This window comes from Suncus etruscus, chromosome 8 (assembly GCF_024139225.1).
Source record: "Suncus etruscus isolate mSunEtr1 chromosome 8, mSunEtr1.pri.cur, whole genome shotgun sequence".
NCBI lineage: Eukaryota > Metazoa > Chordata > Mammalia > Eulipotyphla > Soricidae > Suncus > Suncus etruscus.
In genome coordinates, this window is record NC_064855.1 from 107,193,283 (window position 1) to 107,216,451 (window position 23,169).

General features: G+C 34.2%; 1 protein-coding gene across 1 annotated transcript in view; it reads left to right on the forward strand.

Moving 5' to 3' along the window:
• The window catches only part of GPC5 (glypican 5), a 1,503,836-nt gene that overhangs the window by 343,074 nt on the left and 1,137,593 nt on the right, over positions 1-23,169 (forward strand). The window contains exon 4 of the mRNA XM_049778704.1: positions 8,909-9,042. Within this exon, the coding sequence (XP_049634661.1) occupies positions 8,909-9,042 (134 nt within the window). The remainder of the gene's footprint in view (positions 1-8,908; positions 9,043-23,169) is intronic.

Genomic DNA, 23,169 nt, shown 5'->3' on the forward strand with positions numbered 1-23,169 from the left:
TGGTTAAAAGGCACACACAGTGTATAATCCACTGTTTACACTTTGATCCATTTCACTGGTCTGGGATTCCTCTTATTCTTTAAATGTTTTCCCTCAGTCTTGTTTCAACTTCTCTTTATCTCCACCTGTAAACTAATTTGGACATATTCCAGGAATCAGTCTTCAGCAATTTCCTCCATCTGTAACTCTAGGACCCGCTCTTGATAACAACTTATATATCTTGCTTGCTCTTGCCCTAGTTTTCAACTTCATTAGCTAACATTTCAGCTTGCGTAGCTCTTGGTTATATAAAGCCAAGCATGTTCAAAATAGATGTTCATTTTTTTTTTAATTCCAAATCAGTTACATCTCTTACAGGATATTTACTTTTGCCCTGTTATCAGAAGTCATTCTTGAATCCAGTTTCTTTTCATTGTGATATTTAATACTCCAACCTCAAGCTTGGCTCCATTCACTATGAAAATCCAGCAGGAGGCATCTTTCAAGCCTCATAAACCAACCTTATAGGCCAGCAAAAGCTTCTCTCTGGTCCCGATCAAACATCCCTGTCTTTCTTCATTGTTTCTATCATGCCTATCACTTCCTTACATTAATTCAGAGTTATCTCTAAATAGCCCGCATGATATTGGAAAAATCATGGGACCACAGTGCTCAAAACATTCCTATGATCTCAAAGCCCAATTCTAGGAAATAGCCTGATCTGACTGGCTTCCCTAGTTCTTTCTTCACTCTCCAGTCCCCCTGAGGTGGCTTTTCCTTCCAAGGCGGCTTGAATTCTCTCTGACTTTTCAAAGGCTTTTTAATTTTTTTTTTAATTCTTGTAATACAGGCCATAAATAGCAATGCTGATGATGCTGGAGTAAATTAGTGGAAGCAGGAGAGGGGGATCCTTGAAATAGTTTCCCAGTACTCTGAATAGGAATCAGGTTCAGTACTCCTGCCGAGTTCTATTGTGCTGCAATGCTTTGCTGAAAGTTCTGGAAGCCACCAGTCACAACTTACCGTGTTTAAAAGACCATGAAGAATCAGGGATCTAACTTGGAGACTTACAAATGCCAAGCATGTGCTTTCAAATCTTTGAGCTGTTCCTACAGCCACTACTGGCTCCTTAATTTCCTTCAGAACATAATTTAAGTCATAATAATAATTTAAGGAAATGTGCCTTGATCACATTATGAACTAGTTTATTCCTCCTCACCTATCCTCGTAACTCAAATTATGGTAGCAAATTAATGCTCAAGACATAAAAGTAATCTATTCAATGGTCTATGTTCATTTCCCCTTGCTAGAACAATGTAAGCCCTGTACTTATTGAAAAGGAACTAATTTACACATGCTTGACTTCTAGTCCGGGAAGAGTCTTGACTATTAAACTCTTTTAAATTAATGTGTTTTTAAACCAGAAATCAGGAATGGGGAAGCAAGGACAGAAGGAGGGATTAAAAAAAAAAGGAAAGAGTATGAAAAGGATGTAGAAAAGATGGAAGGGGCAATAAGGGAAAGAAATAAAAGAAAGGTGAAGAAAGAATAGAGGTAAAGAATGAGAAATACAATAAGAGAAAGGAGGGCAGTGAGGGAGGGAAGCTCAGCAAGAGACATTGAAGAAAGTCATCAATTTCTTTGGCCAATTTTCAGTCTTTCTTTGTTTCTGAATTCCAGAAGATTTAAGACAAATCAGTCCATCATTCTTAGGTATTTTTTCATTTCTCATTGATCACGTTGTCATTGCAACATCAGTCTTGTCATTTCACATAAAAGATCCCATTGTAAATGAAGATTTATGCATCTAAACAGTTGAGCATTTTGGGTTTTTATCTTGAGAATCCTAAACTACATGGTTTTAAGTGAACCTATAGTCAGCTTAATTAATGTTTATGAATACAATTGAAATGCAGAAGCTCCCTCTGGTGGTTTAAATTATAGGTGTACAAAAAATAGCAGAACCTAGATCTCAAGAAGGGGTAAAGAGACTAGAAAAGTGGATTCCTTTCTTAGCTTGCCCCTCTTTTTCTTCATTTTTTTATTTTATAGTTTTAAGTATAATTTGATTCAGGATATAATTTTTTATGCCTCAGAAAGGAAAATTCTGGAAAATAAAACTCGCCATCCATTTTCTCTGGCACCAAATTAAACTTCTTTTTTAATGGCCTTATATACTTTTGCTAATGCAGGACTTTAGACTTTACAAAATGTTCATAGTAGATATATGATATGATATTCAAATTTACCATTTTTTCATTTATTTTTTTGAGGAAATGGGAAACATCTGCAAAAACAAAAGATTCATCATAGGTAAAATATTTAAATGCGGGGCCGGAGAGATAGCATGGAGGTAAAGGCATTTTCCTTTCATGCAGGTTGTCATCGGTTCGAATCCCGGTGTCCCATATGGTCCCCCCCCCCCCCCCCCGTGCCTGCCAGGAGCAATTTCTGAGCCTGGAGCCTGGAATAACCCCTGAGCACTGCCGGGTGTGACCCAAAAACCAAAAAAAAAATTTAAATGCAATACTTTCGCGAATTTTCATAATTTGCAATTTACCTTTTATATTCCTTGTTGCAAAACTGGAGTATTTTAGTGTTTGAAACATGGCAGTGTGGTTAAGAGCTGGCTCCTAGTTTTATTTTTACTTTTAAGTAATATTTATATTTTAGATGACTGTTTTTAAGAGTTATAAGAGCAATATTCTGTAATAACTTATACATCCACTTCTATTGAAAACCTTTTAAAATAATATATTATTAGCATGTTTAACTGTAATAATGAAATTGATTTTTACATCAAAAGTAACTTTGGATGAGCTTATATTTGGATTTTGATGAAAATTATCAGAAAAAAAAGTATCTTATACATGGTTCCTATGGTTCAATTTTGCTGATATTTTTTATTTGCTAATATTTATCTGTGGTCACTTAATTTTATTATTAAACTATCTTTTCTGAACTATCTGTCCAATACTTAATTTTGTTCAAATATTTATAAATATTTTTCATCATGTTTTTATATTTTCATTGGTATGGTATTTAAAGTATACAAGGAGCAAAGATTGGGCACAATCTACCTATTTCAAAGATCGGATTATGAATGTTGAATTATACAAAGATCTGTTATATATAACCATGAAAATATCAAGTTTGATGAAAATATAATATATAGAGAAAATTAGTTAATTTGATTATTTAAAATTATTAAACTTGTCTGCTATGTTTCTCAAATTATATATATATATATATATTTGCTCTCCTCTAATTACATGTAATTAAATTATTTGGTGACCCCAATGTCAGAGTAAAATATTTTCATCAGTGAGGTTAAAAAGTAAGTGGCTGAGTTCTCCTCCACATTTTGACTTTTGAACTGGAATCACCTTTCAAGACAAAGAAAAGATGCTTAATTTTAATATTCTATAAAATCCAGAAAGACATATAACAATGATTTTTTACAATCATTCAATATGCATTATAATATTATCACAAAAATTAGTGTCTATTCTTATTCATGGGGCAACTCTGAAAAAGATGATATTCACATTTTGATGATACTTAAAAGCTATTTGCAATGCCAAAATAATGTTTGTCAGATAACAGATTTAAAATTAATGACTTGAGTTATGGATTTCAGATACATTTTTATATATATCAAAGCATTTACATTGAAATAACTATTTTCTGAAGAAAGTATTAGATGTTTGTAAAACTAAGAAATATAGCATGTACATTATTACACATATAATAAGAGTCTGACAGAGCTTTGCATTCCAATTCTTGTATTCATGAATTTGATCAGATATAATTTTTGTGATAGTTTATACATCATGAAATTACTGATGCTTATCTGTAAATGTTATCTAGCCTCTTATGAAAGACAATAAAATCTTACAGTATTTTTTCACAATATTGAAACGTGGGTAATTTGTATAGTGAGATAATTTATTCTTTTTTGGGGGGGGATGTTTGTGCCATATCCAGTGATGCTAAGGGGTTACTCTGGGCTATGTGCTCAGAAATTGCTCCTCATTTGGGAGAACATATAAGATGCTGGAGAATCAAACCATGGTCCATCCTACGTCAGCGCAGGCAAGGCAAATGCCTTACAGCTTATGCCACCTTCAGCTCCCCTCAAGAGATAATTTATTCCTGCTTCCTTTATTTATGAAATAAAGTTATCTACTATCCTTGGTATTTATTTCCATTGTATAAATCCTGTAATCTTCAATGTCATAACCACCATGTTTCTATTCATTTATTTACTCATACATTGAAAAATGGAATCTATTATCTAGATATTATATCTAGATTATGAAAATGAAGTAGAAACCTGAAATGGGAACTTAATTTTCTTCATCCCCATGGTCATGATCTAGTCCAACTTACTTTTTAAAATTTTATATCATTAGAAGTAAAACTAAAGTCATGAATTTTTTTTCAATCTCAACTTGGACAAGTTAGCAATAGATTTATTTATGGTAACAGATATTTTCCATCCTACATGAGCCACCTTCTTGCAGAATACTTATGAAAATTATAGGGAACTAAGCAAGAGAAAATAAATACACATATATTTTGTTACATGTGCAAAATTACCAGTAACATGCCTCCTCCAAGTAGTCTAAAATATATTTTAACATAATGGATGATACATATTTGGCCTATGAACACCAGGATTCTTAGGTTTTTTTTATAGCAATGATAACAATTGTGATTTTCTAGCATTCTCTATATTTGTCTTAAACAGTAAATTTTAGTATGCTGTCATGTAGTACCAAATATCCTAATATGACCTGACCAATGCATCAGTCACTTTATAATGACCTGGTTGTAGAGAGAAGAATGTTTACCTAGTCCTCTGAATAAAATTGTTTAATAAACATTCATAGTACCTCCACATTTGTGGTTTTCAATCTTAGCATTTCTGCTTTCAAATTATTAGTGATGTTTAAAATACCATTGCTTAAAAAAAATAGCAGTTTAACTCCTGAAAGTCAAGTGAAATTTTGTCATTGAAGATATTCTTTGATTGCCCTTTGATTATTAGAAATATTTTTTAGCTTCAAGCTAGGAATAAGATTGGCCAAGCAGACAGAGGAAGACTCTGCAGCAAAGTTTTTACTTTCATTTATTGTGTCCAGATGATCGGGAACATGGGAAAAGTCAGCGAAGTGACAAGTTGCTGAAACAAGCACTTGGTCTTGGTCAGGGTGCCAGGTGAGGAACAGCCAAAAGAGTCATTTCAAGGTGAGCAGCAACTAAAAAATCAGTGGGAAGCCTGAGATGTAGCTTGTAGCGGGTGTAGATTAGTGTTAGGGAGGAAAGCAATTTTTCCCAGACACTTCAGACTGATTGCAGAGGAGAGTGGTGGAAACCAGGGAGGAGAATAAGGAGGAAATTGCAGTATAAGTCAAAACATGAACAATTGTCAAAGTAATGGTGAGAGTTTTCTCAAGAAGGTTCTGGTATTGAAATGTGCCACCCATATCAGCTCGCATCAGGAGAGCAGAGGTGACAGGCTAATGCGGGGTAACGGATGGTTTTCTGTTGCCTTTCAATAAAGCACTCTCTGGCAATAAGTCCTCAAATGTAAGAACCTGAAATAACTCATTTGTATTTATTGCGATCTGCTGCAAAGGATAGAGTCAAAGATGATATTTATTTACTTCTATGGCTTACGAGTGCCCTTTTGAATTGGTAAAAAAAAATAGTCAAAGAAGGTCACAGAAATAATGATTTTCATTCGGTTGATATTTTTCTCTATGAGTTACTGCTTTTGTTGTATGACTATGAAAGCATGTCCAATAATAGATATGGCTGTAGGTTCAATGCAAGAGGGACAAGCTGAGATATAATTTCTCTTAACGTATAACTCTAAAGCAGTTTTATTTCCTGAAGTTTCAAGGATGCGAAAACTGATATTTGCCAATGTTTTCAACATGCCTGGATATCTATGGCTAAAATGGATTATGATTACAGTCTTTTTCCTGTACTCCAGACGTATTTTGTATGACTGCAAAACTGCCTTGCTTTTGGCATTTCTTCCCTACTTACAGATCATATCTTGAATTTTATTAGTCAGAATTATGGGCAATGAAGATACGTCTCTCGTTTCAATATTCAATTGTACATCTTGCTAATATATTTACACTCAACTACACTTTTTCAATTCTTTTATAACCATATCCGTGCACATCCCTAACATTTCACTTTCAATTATTTGTCAAGCACTGTTGATTTTTTCTTCAAGCTAATTTTGTGTTTTAGTGAACCTTAAGGCTAATGGTACAGATCCCTCTTTCCAAATAAACACTCTGCTCTCATATATGTACAGCCTACCCCCTGGAAACATCATACTAGAATGAGGTATTTTGTAAATATATTTACACCAATATTACATCTTTATAACCCAACATCTATAGTTTAACATTTAATTCATTCTTGGTATTGTATAAAACACAGATTTGGACACATGTGAAAAGATATGTATCCACCATTACAGTATCATACACCATAGAAGTATTTAGTGCCTTAATATCCAAATTGTACTCTGACATTTTATCCCTTGTTCCTGCCTAATTTTGGCAGCCACTACTTATTTTATAGTTTTCAGAGCTTTTACTTCTAATATCTTATAGTAGAAAAATAACTCTTAGCATTTTCAGTTTGGTTTATTTTTTCTTAGTGATACACTAAGTGATAGGCTAAAAGTACATTTTTTAGGCTGAATAATATTCTATATTTTGGAGGTACCAATGTTTTACTTGTGATTTTAACAAAGAACATATTGGCTGTTTTCATGTATGAGCAATTATGAATACCTCTATTAATTTTTTATGTTTAGTTCATATATATGTTTAGTTTCTGTGGGTATGTTTAGTTTTATGAAACACCAACAAAACTGTCTTGTTTTCTTTTAGGCATTCTCAACTCTAATTAATTACCATTCTTGTTACTCTAGATTGTGCACTATTTTGGGTTTTTCGTGGTATTTTATATTAGTGCTCTAAATTTACTTTTTCTTTGTAATTCATAAATATTTTCTTTATAAACACTACAACTCTATAATAAAGGATAAAAATTACCTCTATTCATATCTACTTCATGAGCTTTATACATTTTTCTTGCCTGGAATAGTGTTTTGCTAGTTCATTTTATGCATACTACTGAATTCATTTAATATGAATTTTGGTATTTTGCTTCTCAATCCAACATCCATCAGGGACATTTGTCAAACAAGTAAACCTTTATGCCATTAAAAAAAAGACAAAGATTTGTAAAGTTTTAAGAGACAGTTGAGTGTTACCTTGGCATTTCTAGCTCTCCAAGATGTCTCCAACCTACCCTTCAGATAATTTACTTTTATTATTCCCATTCCAGCCACACCACAGATTAATATTGTTTTTTGTTTGTTTGTTTCCTTGAACCTATTGCTTATAATTTTTTCTGACTTTCCTTGTTATTTCTTTTTTCTGATGATATATCATTTATATAAGAATGAACACAGTCGGGGCCGGGTAGGTGGCGCTGGAGGTAAGGTGTCTGCCTTGCAAGCGCTAGCCAAGGAAGGACCTCGGTTCGATCCCCCGGCGTCCCATATGGTCCCCCCAAGCCAGGGGCGATTTCTGAGCACATAGCCAGGAGTAACCCCTGAGCGTCAAACGGGTGTGGCCCAAAAACCAAAAAAAAAAAAAGAATGAACACAGTCATAGTAACCAAATTCTCCATGTTATTTTTTTAAATTATATTACATTATTTTAAATTATTCTACTCAGTCATCTGTTAAATTCCTCCCCACCTTAGGCACTCCTTCTCCTTTCTTACCTTTCCTACTTTCCTACTTTTGGTGGGGGGGGGGGTTTGGACCACATCCAGTGATGCCCAGGGGTTACTCTTGGCTACGTTTTCAGAAATCGCTCTTAATTTGGGGGACCATATGGGATTCCTGGGACTGAACTGAACCACGGTCCATCCTAGGTTATCCCCATACAAGGCAAACACCCTACTGCTTATGCCACCTCTCTGGCCTCCTACTTTCCTACTTTCTAAAAAAAGTAGAAATAAACTTTTCTACTTTCTAAAAAAAAAAAAAACTGACACTACTGTGTCTTTAAGCTGACACTACTGTCTCATGTTAGGCTGTATTACATTAAATCTATCGCATTAATTACTACTATTTCAATGATACATATATAATTGCATATGTATTTCCTCAATAAGTATAGAAAAACAATGAATTTTCACTTAATTTTTAAAAGCATTATACAGCTACTCTCAAAATCAAACCAGGTTGAGGAAGAAGATACAGAATATCATTACAAAATAATATTCATATATATGCTATGTATATTCATATATATAGCTCTGTGGCCTAGAGTTTATTCTTTTCATAGTAGAAGCTAAGGTTCTATCTCCAACAACATATGGTCCCTTGAACATATTCAAGAGCACAGCCAACTACTACAGATAGTGTCAAAAAACAAACAAATGAAAAAAAACAAGGAAAAAAGAATTTTAAAAAGAACTTTAATAGCTAATTTATATACTGGAGCCATACTTAATAAACTTTCATTAAAAAATCCTACAAGTATGTGATTTATATGCATATGAATGGTTAAGTAGTCTTATGCATAGAAGTGGGCTAGAGTATTAGCATAGTTCTCTGGCTGCTTTGTATATATGTTTTATTCATGTGTTTTACACATGTATACTTGCAAATAATATAAATATGGATAGAATCAGTTTGTCATAGTTGCTGTTTTATACAGATAATATGAATGTTAACAAAAAGCAAATGTCTGCAAGATTAATATTGGAGTATAAATAAGAACCTGTCACAATTTTGAACTCTTGTAGAAATTTCATTGAAAGATAATTTCAAGCATGGATTCTAATCATCTTTACTATTTTTTTGTTTGACAAGGTAAATAAGATTTGTGGCCGTCCAATCAGAACACCCACACAGAGTCCCCGGTGTTCTTTTGATGGGATCAAAGAGAATCATGGGATAAAGATCGCTACAAGAAATGGTGAAGAGACACTGGCCAACAGAAGAAAGTAAGACATTTGTTTTACAACCAGAAAGAGAAACTAAAGTAAGCCATTAATTTTACAACAGAATAGAATCTATCAAATTAAGTAGAACGACATACACTATTGAGGAAACAAAGGTCAACATTAATTACTCTTAACATTTAGTGACTTACTCTATTCTATTCATCTGGAAGATAGGTTCATATAGGAGGAAAATGAAAGTTTCTCTGATTAAGCAATATTTTCTTTAATACAATAGAACAGGCCCTGGACAAAGGATCTTTATACATTTAAATGCTTATACATTTAATCTTTATACATTTAAATGCACAAAGTTATAAGCAAGTCTTTAGTCTTTAGGTGTTTTGCAGTCTTCTTAGCTGAAATATTTTGTTTTCCAATTAGCAATTCCTCATTTTTTTCTCCCCCATGTCAATAATTCCATATGATAGATACAAATCTTATTCAATGTTTACATCTGTGGTAAGTGCTTGTAGCACAATAAAATAAACATGTAATATGTGGATAAATAGGTTAAATATTTACTTATTTTTAAATTAGTTATAATGTAAATTCAAAGTGTTACTAGGGATGCTATGCAGTGGTCCTCAAACTATGGCCCACAGGGCCACATATTGCATTTGTATCTGTTTTGTTTCTTTATTGCAAAATAAGATATATGCAGTGTGCATAAGAACTCATTCATAAGTTTTTTTTTTTACTATTGTCAGACCCTCCAATGGTCTGAGGGACAATGAACTGGGCCCCTGCTTAAAAAGTTTGAGGATCCCTGCTATAGTGGATAATGCAGAAAAGAAATAATACATATCTATGTAAAATGTATCCATATTACCAGATATCAAATATGTTTCAACTATGGTTTAACATGAAGAAGATTCCATATTCTTTCATTAGAAAGTTGAAAATGTCTATCTTTTGATTCTAAATTATAAGCCATGCCTGGGTTACTTCTAAAATTTGAATTTTTATCACCACACAATAAAGTAACTTCATATATTAAAGCACTTATAACTGTTCAACAGTTTCATGTGATCAATAATTGATAATTAAATGGAAAAACTTTTAGAGTAAAAAAGTATCATTTTTTTAGCTCTGGATTTGGTTGACCATTAATGCTCTAGAAAATGCTTTCTTCTCAGTGGGTGTTTCTCAATTAAACGAAATTCAAACTTTTATGTTTATTTATTAATTCACATAAATTTTTCTAATAAGACCTTGTGAAAGGCTTAGCATTTTATGTACCTTTACTATCAATAATGCAAAGATCTTGTTCCTTTGAATCTGTGCCTCTAATTGCCTCACTGTCTCCACGGAGGGATTCTACCCATAAAGAGGGCTCAAAAGAATGTGCCCTTTATAGGCAAAGCAACTGATCTCTTTTTCTCGAAAAACCTATATTGATCATTAGTCATATCTTACATTTGATGCTAGTATGTTTTGACTAAGGTGTTTCTTAGCCAGAGAATAAAATCCAGCAAAGGAAGATATTTGTTTTAGTAATTTCTATTTTACAGTGAAACACACACACACACACACACACACACACACACACAACATTTATCATGTCTTTCCACAGCCAAACCAAAACAATGCAAATGAATTGTTCTAAATGTGACTCGGAGAGTTAGGACAGGGGTTAAGGCACTTTCTTTACATGAGACTGAAGTGGTTTGATCCTCAACACCGCATGAGGTCTTTTGCGTACCCCCAGGGATGGATCCTGAGCACAAAAACAGGAATAGCCCCTGGGTAGTGGCTCCCTCCAAAAACAAAAAACAAACAAAATAAAGAAATAACAATGACACAAGAACAATGAGGCACTCTTAAGCATGGAAAACTTCGTGCCTTTATGCTGGCCATTGATGAGCCTCAGCACAAATCACCAATTGCATGCTCTTTATTTCTTTGCCCCTGGCATTGAAACTCCATTTTGTTCTCCACAAAAAGTTAGGTTAAAATTAAAATTTTTGCTACTTCTTTTCTCTTAGTATTAAACTATGTTTAGTGCTAAATTAAAAGCAAACAACAAAGGAAAAGAACATCTGAAGTCTCATCCCTGATGATGTTGCAGACCACCCAAGGCTGACCTGCCATAGTGTTCCCTGGAGTTTGTCTCTCCTCACTGACTTCGCCACACTGTACAAGTCAACAGGAATAAAAATGGCAAGACCCTTTTCTCATTCCACCTTTTCTATATTTTTCTGTTTGCCTATTCTCTTCTTCCAGTCTTTTATGTTTCCCAAGTCCTAGCTATGGGGACATGTGGGAGCAAGGAGCCACCTATTTCTTCTAGTTTGCTAGAAGTTGTATAAAACTTTCTTTTTTTTCTCACACCAAACCTTGTTTGGTGAATCCTGGTCTTCAGTATCTTTATCTTGGATTTAACAGCCACATCAATTACTGAGTTATCACACACAGATTAGGGTAGATCCAGTATAGGACAATTTCAAATCAGACCATCCACTTATGTTGATTTGCACATCTCATTGTCAGACACTTTTATTTAGAACTTCCAATAAATCTTTTTTTCTGTGGCAGTATATTTCTGCCTATGTATTTTGTAGACCAATCCATATATTCTATTGGCAAGTCATTCATTCTTCCTTATCCATATATTAGAACTAACTTGTGTTTATCTTTTATCAATGATTAGGTCTTGAATTTTAATTAAAGAAAATGGAGACATATAGCAGGAATAGTGAGCCTGCTTTTCTTGGCATGCATCATATTTATGTTTTTCACACCTACTGGAGCTAGATTTCCAATAGATCAATTCCACTTTACATTAAATTATCAGCTTCATACAAATCTACATATGTATTCTGGAAGATCAGATGATAGTTAATCATGAACATCTCATATTTTAAATGTACTTTACTATATTATTGTCAATTTTCTATTTGAACCCAGTTGTAAACCAACCTACCAATCAAACAACCAGACCATTAACCTGCCCACTTCCCACCAACCAAACATCAGATTTTAGCAAAATAAGGAATGATTGAACATCAGACCTATAGATGACGAGAGCCTAGGGTATGTTTCATTGATTAAAAGCTTGATGTGAAATTTCAAGTGGGATGTCACAAATTCAATCCCTAATAAGTGCCACTTGAAACAAGCTTGGTCTTTGGAGCTCTGCTATCTAGTTCCACAATAGAATGCATTATCTCAAGCGCACAGTCAAGTATCTGCGAGCACTGCAATCATGAAAAGTCCTTTGTAAATAGCTCAAAAATGTGTTGGAGCACTGTGGCCAGTATTGTGAGCCCTGGTGACCATGTATGTGGGTAGCACAGGAAATCCCATCTTTTCCCTGTGCTACTACCACACTATGAATCAGTCCCATAACTACATGAGTATGACCTGGAAATGTACCATGGCTGACTATATGAGCACAGCAAAATGATATGTGTACCTTCATAGAACCTCCAAATTAAGCATTAACTTAATTGTAGGGTGGGTTGTGGAGTAATAATACAGTAATGAAGGCAATTGTTGTGCATTCAACCAACCCAAATTTGAACCTCAGCAACACATATGGTCTTCTTGTCCCCACCAGGAGTAACCCCTGAGCTCAAAGTCAAGAATAAACTTCAATACTACCTAATATGCCTATTTCCCTCATATCTATATTATAACAGAGAAAAGAAAATAGTTTTTTAAAAAAGAAATAAAAACCAATAACCCTACTTATTTACTATTATTCTTCTAATAGTACTTAGAAGCTGTAAAACATTCTTTTGCTTGACATAACACCAATTCTGGGGTTAATCTTGGTGGTGGTGATGAGGGGGTGGGGCATCACGTTCGTTCCACTCAGGAGTAACCCAGGGATCCACATGAGGCAAGCATCCAGCTCTTTGAGCCATCTAGTGGTCTCAGAGCATCTTTGAAAAATTGAACTGCATTGCAACAATACAAATGTTTCAGGCACCACTGAGTGAGTGAACTGGGTCATGTAGAGTAGACCACCATTTCTCAACCACGCTAAATAGTGTCCAGTGGTGGTTTTCAGGATATTCCAAGGGAACCACGGACAAAACAAATGTTAAAGTAGGGACACCAAGTTGGATGCAGGGCACAGGAGGGAAACAAGGTAGAAAGGGGAGTGGTTGGAAACAATGAATAAACATTGAACGTGGTCCTTTGCTTCTTAAATTCTGGTTTCACCCTCATCTGTGGTTGCAAAACCAAATGTAGAGGTCAGAAAACAAATTATCAACAAAGGAAGGTCTCTGAACACACAGCAACCAAATGTTAATTAGAAATCAGTAGCATGTTGACTCAATTTGCATTTCATAGTCAAAAATTTCTTAAATTGGAAAACTTGAAAATGCATTGATTTAGATAAAATTCCACTTTAAGTGGCATTTAGAACAGTAGCCCTGAAGTTACCAACTTATAGAGACTTTTTTATATATAAAAGCTCTTTGGGGCCCAAACAGGGCTCAATCAGCACAATTAAGTATGTTGTTTGATGTGCAAAGAGACAAAAAGGAGACAAAAATTGAAGGCATTCATAACTCTATTTGAAGAATTTCTCAATAAGACCGAAAGTATAAGGTATTAAGATACTGATAATTTGTCAAGCACGCAACAAGTTACTATTTTTTTTATTCTTCAATAGAAGCAGGCACATGTCTACAAAGGCATTTAGGATGATATGGCCAATATTTTGTCTTAAGTATGGTGCCATGTAACTTATTCAGGTGATCAAGACTGCCTTGGAGTGAGCAGTTTGCTCAAAGTCTAAGAGTGAAGGCATTTTTTTGCCAACCAAAATGAAATATTTCTACTTGTCCTTTCTAAAGAGTGTAGGGTACTTATCTGAGACCCACCCATTTCTGGGAGGGGTCTTGGGAACCGGATAATAGGTGTGACTTTACCTGCAAAGCCCGGCCCATTCCTGGGAGGGGTCTTGGAATAGGGAGATAAACCCGGAAGCCAAGGGATTAGGGGGCTTTTGCCTTTTGGCCCTGCTGGGCTCTCTGAGAAAGATGGCTGAAAGAGGATAAGACGCAGGGCAAACCTAGAATGGCTGTACGCTTGAAAGGTTATGAGATAGGCCACACACCTGTGGTGGTCAGGGCATGAATAAAGATGATGCTTTCTAATGCCTGCATGTGAGTGAGTCTTGATTACGCCAATTACCTGGGCCTGGAATCCGCCAGCTGGATGGGGATGAAGCCACGTGGCTGGGGCCTAAGCACAAAGGCCTCCATCCATCGCCATCCAGCCCCATCCTTAATTATTTAACACAACAAAGAGTAAAGTGATGAAAGTATTTGTCAAATCATTATCTTCAGGCCAGGTGGAAGGGCATGCTTTGCTTGGCTTTGCTTTGCTGTGGCAGATAGTACATACAAAAGGGAATGTAATTAATCACTTTTGACTCAGTTTAAGATAATCCAACCATCCCTGAAGTCCATCTCACTTTATCCAGAGTGGTCAAACATGTTAGGTGAATGAGGATGTGTTAAGTTCCTCACCATATTTTCCAAGTTTTTTAAGATGGCCCAAAGCTCTGTAATTCTTCAGGGATATGAAACCCTGTTGTTTGAACATTTGTGAAATGAAAGATAATTTTAGCAATTGTTATTTATGTATTTGATTTTTCAAGCACACCCAGTGGTTCTCAGAGCTTACTCCTAGCTCTAAGCTCAGGTAGTAGGCTTGGATATCTGTATGGAATGTTGGAGAGAGAAAGAATCTAAATTGGTTGTATGCAAAGCAATCATACAATCTCTGGCCTGTAGTTTTAGGAATTTTATTTTGTCTTCACACTGAATTGAGGAGCCAAGGTATAACCTGGGGCAATTGTCTTTCTAGTGCAACTATTATTTCAAAGTGTGAAGTAAACATAAGGTGCATCTATGAACTTACAGGGTGCAAGGAAAGGTAGATGGAGCATTAAATTTTATTTTTATTGGGTCCATATAGCCTACCATTTACACCAGAGAGTGCATTGGCATTCTAGCCAGCAGTGGTCAAAATCAACTCAGATCTACTAAGAAATATAGGAATTCAAGTGTCACGAGCTTGTTTAGGGAAGATGAGAAGAAAGTTTTTACTCCATGATTATGGAGTATATGCAAGACTCTTTCTCAGTGGAAGCCAGACCAACTACAGGCAGACTGCAGCTGAGAATGGAAAGGAGATGAGACATTTCAAATTCCTTTGCATTAAATAAAGTTGCTCACTCTTAGTGGGTACAGGGACCATATCACATGCCAGGGATTGAGTCAAGGCTGGCTGTGTACAAGGCAAACACTCCCCCCATACTATTAACTGACCCCGAATCTTTGATACTTACTAAATGCAAATAAAAAATGATGTGCATTAGTCTCACTGGAGTAAAATAATTCTTACTTTGGTTTTCAATTCTCTAATGGTCAGTGATACAGAGATTTTCATAAACCTATTGGCCATCCATATGCTTTCTTTGAGGAAGTTTCTGTTCATCCATTCTCCTCATTTTTGGATGAGACCGATTACTTTTTTTTTAAAGTAAGTTTTGATAGTGCTTTATATATCTTTTGCCCATTAACTGGTGGGAAAATAATTTCTCCTATCTCAAGGTGTCATTATTCTGAACATATCTTTTTCATACTACAGAAAATTGATATGACATCTAGTTATATTCCAATTTTCTTATCTTTACTCAATCAATGACATTAAAGTATGGAAGATATCTCTAGATGTTATGTAAAAAATGATTTTCCCTATGTTTTTCTAAATTTGATTTATGAATTCCAGTATTAGATGGAGGTCTTAACACATTTTTACTTGACATTTGTATATGAGACACGGGAGTAAGATACGTTCATTTGTTATATATGATGACAAGTTTATATGTCAAAACCACCATTTTTTGAAGAAAATTTCTTGTCTCCACATCATACTCTTTGCTCCTTAGTTTATGATTAGTTGTGTATATATTTGAAGATCTACCTCTAATTTTTCAGTTCAGTTCTATTGTTCTGAGTCTGTCTTTATTCTAGCATCATATTGTCTTGATTACTATAGTTTTTTAGTATGATTTAAAGCTAAATAAAGAGACACTTTCCATCCTCTTGGTTCCTAGATGGCTTTAACTCTTCAGGTGTTTTTATTGCCCCATATAAATCTCAACAGCATTTGGTTTATGTCTTTACAAAATGTCACAGATATTTTTATGAAAACTACATCAAGTCTCTTTAGTGCTTTGGAAGGATTGTCATATTGTCATTAATAAACTTTCCAATCCATGAGCGGAGATAAGATTACATTTCTTTGTGGCTTCTTTTATATCATTTAGAAGTGATTCACAGATTTTTTTTGCACAAGTCTTTCATTTCTTTTGTTAAGCTGATTCCCAGGTCTTGATTTTTTTGGAGATAATATTATGAATGGAATTTTAAATAAAATCTCTCATACTTTGTTGTTGGCACCTAGGACCTGTTGGCACCTAAATTCCTGCATATTGATTTTGTAGCCAAAACTGTTGTTTAAAGCAAATATTATCCTAATCACAAAAACTAATAAAGTCACCATGTAATAAAGAAAAATGTATATTTGTATTCATAATGAATACATAGACACAAAAATTCTTAAAATGATAAAAAGCTGAAACCATCTATATATGAAAAATACCATATACCATAACCAATCAGGAATTATCCTAGAAATCAAATAGTTTAATATGTTCATGTCAACCAAAGGACATATCATATCGATATAAATAAAATTTCATAAACGTGATCATATCAATATACCAATAAGCAACTCAGTCCAATACCAAATTATGACAAAAACTCCATAAAATGGGGCTAGCAGGAACTTTCCTTAATAGATATTGTTAAAACCATTTATTATGAACCCAAAGCTAGCATAATATTCAGTAGTGAAAAACTAAAAGACTTCCATCTAAGAAAGAAGTGATGACAAGTATGACTACTTTCATCACTTGTGATGCAGCATATTACTGGAAGCTCTTAACATAGCATTAGGAAGAAAAGAGATATTAAGGTTATCCAGAATGGAAAAGGAAATCAAACTATTACTCTTTACAGATGACATGATACTAAGAAAACTCTAAAGACACTAGAAAAGAACTCCTAAAAACAATAAACTTTATAAAAGAGGTCTTGCCTAATCCATTCTCTGTCTAGTAGACTTAAGTACATTTCAATCTGAGATGGACATTCTCAGATCTGCTCTGGAGAAGCCCATGCTCTCTCACTCTCTCTTTTTCTCTCACTCTCTTTCTCAACTGTTATATTTTTCCTCTCTCCAACCATTTTTTTCTGAATAAAACTACTTTACTTCAAGTAAATGAATTGCCTGCATCAATTCAAAAAAAATTTTTCTTGGCATCAGGTGAAATTACCATGGTTCAATTCCATTGCAGCATGGGCCATCACTGTTGACTGCAGCCTTAGGGCCTCAGTGAACATTGTAGCCATGACCCTGGAGATCATCAGTATTGCTAAGGTGGCCTTGGTATCACTGGGCTTACAATATCTTAAGCAGCATGACATCATGATGCTTTCAACTGCCGATGGGTTTTCCAGGTATTTTTGTTGGAATTTTCCTGATCCAAAAACACAGCTGCAGGTTGTTTTTCTAAGATGCTATCAGTTGGGATTTACTTCTTATTCATAGTTAATATAGAGATTGTATATATATATATATATAGAGAGAGAGATTTATATATGTTCCATCTTTTATTTTTCAGATTCTAAAATTTTTTTCATAGAATGCTGTAAATGTACATCCCTTTTTCATACATATATAAAGATATATATGAGGAGATATACCTTTACACACATAGATGAAGATATTAATGCATGTATATCTTCATGCTTACTCAAAATTCCCATAGCTTCAATTGTCTGTTCTCTATAAAATTTCTCACCTATTATCTTAAAATAGTAGCACTCTTCTTATTGTTTTTTGCTTTGAAGGGTTCAATAAAATCTTATTTTATTGCCCGTTTTCAAAATTCCCTTCAATATTTGAGGAATTTATTTTCCCAATGTTATAGTCTTTATTGTTAGTTAAAAAATGTTATGGAGGTTATGCATTAATTGAAAAAAGATCCATTTATAATGGATATTTTTTCTCCATTCTGTCTCTGATATGGTCTGTTGATAGAATTGAGTTTTCTAGGTAGATGATCACAAGGCCCAATGCTATTGTCATCCTAGCAAGAAATTAATTTTCTGTACCTGGAAAAACTTGTATTTTCTCTATGCTACAGTCTACTTTCCAAAGATATATTTCAGAAAAATGCTTTGTGTATTCCAAAAGAGTCATTCTAGAATATTTGTGGTGTTTGAGATTTAGAGGCAAGTTATCTATCCTTAAGAAAACAGGAAAAGTACAGTGGGACATTCAGAAGCAGTCAGGAAAAAAAAGATATTTCTGTTGTCAAAATATTGCTCCTATTATATTAAATATAAAAGAATATATTTACATGTATTAAATTATTGATGCTATTAATATTAATTCACCTTAAATAGAATAAAAATAATAATGAATATATTATATTGTAATATTAAAATAACAATGAAATAGTTCAACAAAAATGCTACAAATCAAATGTTTATATTCAAGAAAAGGAAATAGCAGTGTATTTACTCTAAATGTATTTGAACGGGAATGTATAGAAAGATAAGAAAATGGATGGATGATGAATAAATAAGATGATAAAAATGATATTATTAACAATTAATAAAAAAAAGTACCAGGCTACTCATCTACAGGTCTCTGCAGTGACACCAATCTGACTAAAACTCCAGGTATGCCAGTTTGGGGGATGACATCACCTTGGTTTTTGGAGGGAGAGAACATTCCCATCTGCCTTTCATACTTTCAAAATTCCTTTCAGCCAAAACCATGCTCACAAACTCAGTTGCCATATCTACTTCTGGTCAGTTCCATAGAGTCACTCTGTTCTCAAAGCCAAGTGTGCTTTGAGAAATGAAGTGAAAAATCATGAGCACATGGCCACGTAGCTTAAAGGAGGAGAGATTAGGGATTTGGCTGAAAGCCAAACCAGCTGCACCTATTACCAAGAATCACCATGTTGCCAGTAGCCCTTTTCACCTCTCATCTATGACTCTCTGCAGAGATTCCAATCTGACCAATACTCCGAGTACATTGGTATTTGAGATGACATCACCAGGCATTTCTTTTGTAAATGTTGGCATCCTCACCTAAAACTTCTCCTATTTCCAGAATCCCTGGAAGCTGATAACACAGCCACAAAAGCCAAAATATAAGCAATAGTGTTTATAATTACTGAACTGCAGCAACTCCTCATTGTGAGTTATAATAATTTTTTTTACAGATTTTCTTGTTTCTGTACTCTTTTTTTTTTTTACTTACTTTATTTTGTTTTTGTTTTTTTTCTGTTTTACTAATTTTGTCCCCACTTACCTGGAAACAAATATATTGTGATACATTATGTCAATTATATGATATATGGTCTTTACATAAAGTAATTCATATTTAAGTTAGTTGTTAAGAATTGGAATAATTTAAAATAATATGCTGTGTCTGAGAAAATATGTGTTTATTAGTGCATATAAATAAATATACACATATAGTTATTTTGGTAACGATGATATTCAGGGATTTTACGGGTTCCGCCTGGCGCAGCAGACAAGAATAACCAACTCCTCCCAGTGCTAGAGTGACATTATGAGATGCCAAAGATAAAAATTAGGTTGACAACATTCAAGTCAAGCAACAAACCAGTTGTTCTTTGCTCATGCCTCTGTTTACTGTTACTTTAAGTTTAGACTAAGCATTTTTTAAAAGTATGCATTAGAGTTAAAACTATTCCTAGAAAAATTTGTATAAAACTTGGTAATACTAAAATTTCCCATAACTTTTTGTGTTCATTTTACGTACATATAATTTTGTACAATACATCTAATAATTATCCACAGACATTAATTATAATTTACTAATATATTCATTTGCTTGTTTTCCTACTATGGTTTTTCAGTTAAAATAAAAGTTTACCTCTTAATTAAGCAAAAATTTATAGGCTTATTTAAATCATCAACAAAATCACTGCCTTGTGAAATTCACTTTATAAAGAAGTTAAAAGGCCAGAGAGATAGTACAGTAGTAGGTGGGTACTTTTCTTGCATGTAGCTAAACCAGATATTCTCCTTCGCATCACATAGGGTCCCCTAAGTTTACCAGAAGAGATCCCTAAGTGTAAAGCTAGGAATAATCAGTAAACACTGCCAGGTTTGATCAAAAAATACATGACATTTGAATAATTAACATTTCTGAGTTATTTTTTGTTTCAGTGTTATATCACTGACAGTTTTTCTTAAATATAATCTATTTACTTTAAATAATTCCCTTGAGAATATCTACATGGAACAAATAAATTCAGATGAATTTATGCCAAGATAAAACCTCTAAAATAAATCTGAAGAAAATAATTCAACACTTCTTTTAGTCTAATTTCTCAAGTAGCTGAAAAAATAGAAAACGAAAATTGCATCAATGTCTTTCCCATATTAATGAATATAAACACTTCACATTTATCTAAAATATTAAAACTGTATTTTTTTTACCTAAATAAATTAGAGTTTCTTGAAATTACATTGCCATAGTTTATTTTAGGCTTAATTTCCTTATTGACAAATTTGATTTAGGAAAAATAACATTGTTACTTAACTTTATGGTAAATTTATGCAATAGTAATTTTAAAGACATATACCTTCAGGTCATTGTACCAATGAGTTTAATTTAGAGAGTGCTCTATCATTTAAACAAGCCTTTTCAAGTTTGTTCATAAAATCATTATTGACTTATAAATTATTTTGCTATTTTGCAAATACTATTATTTATTAAATAATGACTAATCTATTTTTAGATTTCACTGGAGCATTTAACTTATTTATGGTGAAAAATAATATCATGAAGTAGTGTTGTTTAAGGCTATAATTTTGCTGTTTTCTTCTTCACTTGTATTTGGGGGGTTTGGGTTTGGGGGCCACACCCACTGATGCTCAGGGGTTACTCCTGACTATGTGCTCAGAAATCGCTCCTGGCTTGGGGGACAATATGGGACACTGGGGGATTGGACCGCAGTCTGACCTAGGTCAGCTGCATGCAAGGCAAACACCCTATTGTGTGCGTCATTACTCTAGCCCCTGAACTTGTATTTTTTTATGTAGCACTGAAATCATAAGATTATTTATTTAATTTTAAATTTTCCTGTTGAAGTTATTGTGATGACCATGGATCCTGTGCTTCGTGTTGTGCTCACACATCAGAGAGTGGTGCTCACACCTTAGTTGTTGTACTCACATCAAATCCCAATTTGTGCTTGTGATGGTAGCACATATCTACATAGACAGCCAGAATCTGTCATGCTTGAATCTGGGATGACAAAAATCAAAGGAGCAAGCTCAAGGCATGTAATAGGCAGCAGTGAGGACAGAATTCAGTACCCAAAGCTTGCAATACAGCTCCTTAGCCATGAAAATATTTTGCAGCTCAATTATTTTATTCCTTATTTTACCTTTCTTGCCTTGATGCTAATACTTTGTTTTAAACTTAGTCACTATATTTTCCTTTTTTTATACTTTTAATATCGTTTTAGGATTCCAACATTCATTTTCCTTTATCTAAACTAGAAATGTTTGTACTTTGCTGAATAGTATTGAACTGAAATTTTCTATTAATTTATCTATTTGTTTCCCCTTTGTGATATTTTTGTCAACTAGTAACTTTTGTTCTACCAATAGCTTTAATAATCCTCAAGGTATTATCAATATTGTTTTAAACAATCATTTACCTATAGTTATATATTTTTCTGCTGCAGTCTTTTTATAAATCTTTGACTCGAATCCACTTTCCTATTGTTCTTCTGTATGTGTGTTTATAATATTTCTTTGATCTTGAAAACATTTTCACAGTTTAGAATTCAAGGTTACTGCCAGTTACCATAATTGTGTTTTATTTAAATTGTACTTTAGTTTAGATAAGGTGGTTATATTATATAGTGTCCAATTATACAGCATTTTTTCTTCTATTTTGAGTTTTGGGGTCACATCCCACAGTGCCCCTAAGAAGAGTATTTACTTTTGGCTCTGTACTCGGAATTAACTCTTGGTGGAGGTCTGGAGAACATATCAGTTGCTGGGTATTGAACCTGGGTCAGTTGCATACTAGGGAAGTGCTCTCTTCGCTGTACTATTTCTCCAGCCCCAAAGTATATGGTATTGATGTCCAGGGTTACTGTCCCAACCATGGTTACCATTTCTTTTTTGGCCATACCAAAAAAGCACATGGCTTTGTGCTCAGAAATTGATCCTGGCTTGGGGGACCACATAGGATGCCAGGGGATCGAACCGCAGTCCATCCTAGGCTAACACTTGCAAGGCCCTACGTCTAGCACCACTGCTCCGGCTTTTTTTTTTTTTCTTTTTGCTCCTGCAAAAGTTCCAGATCATAATGGTCGATGACATGACCCTGAGTAACAGAGGAGGACTAGTGGGGTTATGATGAGACGTTATAAGGGTACTAGATGCTGCTGCTCTTCACTCATTTTCCTTCCTCACCAGCATAGATTAAGATCCAGCATCAGTAATCGCACTCTAGATTATATGCAATGTCATATAGGTGAGACAGTTCCATACTATGCTACTATAGTCTGAACTACCCAAAGGCATAAAATTGTTGGGGATTTGTTAATCTTGGATATTGGCTTCTATACCATCTGTTCCCTTGGGAGAAGGTTACATTCTTACATTCCCTTCTACTTCACATCTTTGTCAGCAGCTCCCAACAGCTCATTGATGGACACTGGAAAGAAATGAATCATATTTCTCAAAGCATAGGTACCAAATAGATAGATGTATATACATATGTTATCCCTGCTCTTCTTTTTTTTTTTAAATTACTTACCAAAATTTTTAAATCTTTATTTAAACACCGTGATTACAAACATGTTTTTAGTTGTATGACTTTAGTCATGTAAACAACACCACCCTTCACCAGTGCTACATTTCCACCACCAATGTCCCAAATCTCCCTCCACCCCACCCCACCCCCACCTGTACTCAAGACAGGATTTCTACTTTCCTCATTCATTCACATTGTTAGGACAGT